Consider the following 2,673-nt stretch of genomic DNA (forward strand, 5'->3'; position numbering starts at 1 on the left):
TAAAATCTAGCTATAATTACTATATCAAAGAGCCACATAAGTATTTTATTGCATGACACCAAGTGCTAAGTCTTCTGGCTGTCAAAAGTGTAATACATTACAGTGCAAAGCTGTGGCCCATGTTTAGTGCTAAGTGTCCTAGCTGCCAGGAGAGTAATGCATTACAGTGCAAAGCTGTGGCCCCGTTTTAATGCAATACAGCAGAGAGCCATAATAGTACAGTTATGCATTGTTCTTATAGCAAAAACTGGATCGCATCAAACCACATCCTCATCTCGACCTGCATCTCCACCTCCAGCTGCTCAATACTATCACTATACTCCAGCTCAAACATGACAAGCAGCATACTCTCAACTGCACCTGTGTCTTTGTACATGTCATGCTTGGTGTCACCTGGGCGCATGGCGCGCATCTCAACACATGACAGCAGATCAAGCTTAACCTTTGCAATGAGTCCTGCCTCAGACGCAGTGTGCTTGGACTAGTGCATAGCAAGCATATACATGAAGAGCTGCACGTAGCTGCACTCTCATGTGTATTTTGTCAGCTAGTGCACATTGTAGTACCATGCCGGTGTATATTGTAGTATCATGCTTGTGCTTTGTAGATTGACTGCCAAAGGACTAGCAGAAGAAAAGGTCAGATCAGCATCACACCTGTGGAAAGAAAAACAGGGCAAAAAGATATACCTTCTGAGAGTACCCCACATGCTCAAGTGCCACAAGGTCCACCTTGTCTGATGTCCTCTTGCTTGCTGCCATAGCACTCCTTCTATGCACTCTACTCTCACTTCTAGCACACAGGCTCCTGCTGTGCATGCGCTGCCACCAAACAGTAATTGGCCGCTGTGACTTATGCTCCAGCTGTGACTGCAGCTCCATTTTCTTATGTATATCCTGAAAGGTGAGGCCGACATGTACATCTGGGCCGAGGTCAAGTATGCCAAGGAGCATGAGCCATAGAGGCCCACAAAGCCACTGATGGTGTCCAATATCCTTCCTCTTCTGCTGCTGCTACCTTATGACCATCTCAAGAGCATAGACTTGCCAGAGCTGCTGCCACGCTATATCATGGTGTAAAAGGGCAGTGAAAGATGGTAGGTGAGACACACTTGAATGAGCATGGAACTAGCCACTTAAAGACAACTGCACTTTATCTGAGTTAGGTGGATCAGACATAAGATCAACTTCTGCCTCGGGTGTTTGTTGAGGAGGGAAAGACCACTATAATAAGTTATGTAGGCAGAAGATAAAAGAAGACACATGATCACGTAAGAGATAGCTGTCTCACTTGGATTAGACTGCTAGCGCAGGAGGGATATCTAAGAGGCAGCACTGAGTTGCTGACGTCTAGACAAAGATGGGTGGTACAAAAGTAAGCACTAACACAGAAGATATTACTTCAAAAGATAGATCTGATTGTCTAGTAGTCCACTCACAACACCTTAAATAACAGAAACAAATCTAAGGTATAAGCTGGCATCTATTTGCCAAGCCTTACTACCTTACACTGAAGAAAGCGCCTGACTGCACTTCCTACCTGGGTACACACAGATGAGACTCTTGCTCTCAAAGTTTCTTGTATTTTGCAGGTGGATTGGGGGCCCTGTAATAGCTATTAGAAGCTCCATCCTTTGGTCTACTTTGGCCTATTCTAGAGTATTCTGTATTATTCTACACTATTCTTCCATATTCCTGCTGTTTCATGGAATCTCCTAAAAATACACAGTTGCCCCAATGATTTGCCCTGCTATCTGTAACAACTGCCCTAACAAATCTGATACATGTTTGGCCTATACATAAAACACGTAACAAGTTCATTACACGTCTTTAGTAGTCTCCAGATGTATCAGCCTGCTGTCACATATTCTAAGATGCTATTGCCATGCATGAGATTGGCTGACATATAGAAACTGACCTAGTATATATCATATTCTGTGTCAAACCGTTTTGACACATGATAGCAACTATGTTGTTGTCATCATCGTTATGGCAGAGCACATGAGTATTTGTGCAGACATCAACACTGGCAAGTGCAAGCACAATTATGTCTGGCGAGTATACATTTGGCCTAAACCAGAGCCACTTCCAAAGCTCCATGCAGAGACTTCATTCTGGATGCCATTGCCACACATGCGTGCATTTAAGGATGGCCCGTTATATATGCTGCGTGAGAGCGCACTGGGCATGCCAAACATTATGGTGCTTACCACGCCTTTGTGCTTGATAGAAGGCTCCACAAAGATGGCCACCAAATGTGCTGAGAGACTCACTGCAACTTCCACATACTCTTAGGCTCGATCAGCTTGATACCAATGTCACTTGCTGCCTTACATGCTTTATTTATCATCATTGACAATGCCACTGACAGTGAGCTGGCCACAGTGCTGACCAACTGCCTCTCCTCTTCAAACAGCGTGCTCTGCGTATTTAAAGGCACGCTCAATGGTGCACTCAACGTCCATGCACTTTCGGTGCTCTCTGACATTCCAAGCAGGCTTGAGGACTCATCACCAATGAATGACACCGTCCTTGCTATCAGCATATGTGCCAGGTCTTTCTCCTCATCATCCAAATCTTTGTCAGTGCTAAGCAGAGATGTGCTGCATGCTGAGAGTGACAGTGGTGCTGTGAATGCATGCTTGTTGGTAAAGCCTGGCCATAAGTCTGGATC

At 44.9% G+C, this 2,673-nt stretch overlaps 1 protein-coding gene across 1 annotated transcript; it reads right to left on the reverse strand.

Annotated features, from left to right (window-relative positions):
• Positions 1-235: 235 nt before the first annotated feature.
• Positions 236-460, reverse strand: PHACADRAFT_109087 (uncharacterized protein; the record flags this gene model as incomplete). The annotated part of the gene is made up of 1 exon (XM_007403038.1): positions 236-460. A coding segment is annotated over one exon (225 nt), but the record flags the coding sequence as incomplete, so codon positions are not given.
• Between the last annotated feature and the right edge of the window lie 2,213 nt (positions 461-2,673).

This window comes from Phanerochaete carnosa, assembly GCF_000300595.1.
Source record: "Phanerochaete carnosa HHB-10118-sp unplaced genomic scaffold PHACAscaffold_691, whole genome shotgun sequence".
Lineage (NCBI taxonomy): Eukaryota > Fungi > Basidiomycota > Agaricomycetes > Polyporales > Phanerochaetaceae > Phanerochaete > Phanerochaete carnosa.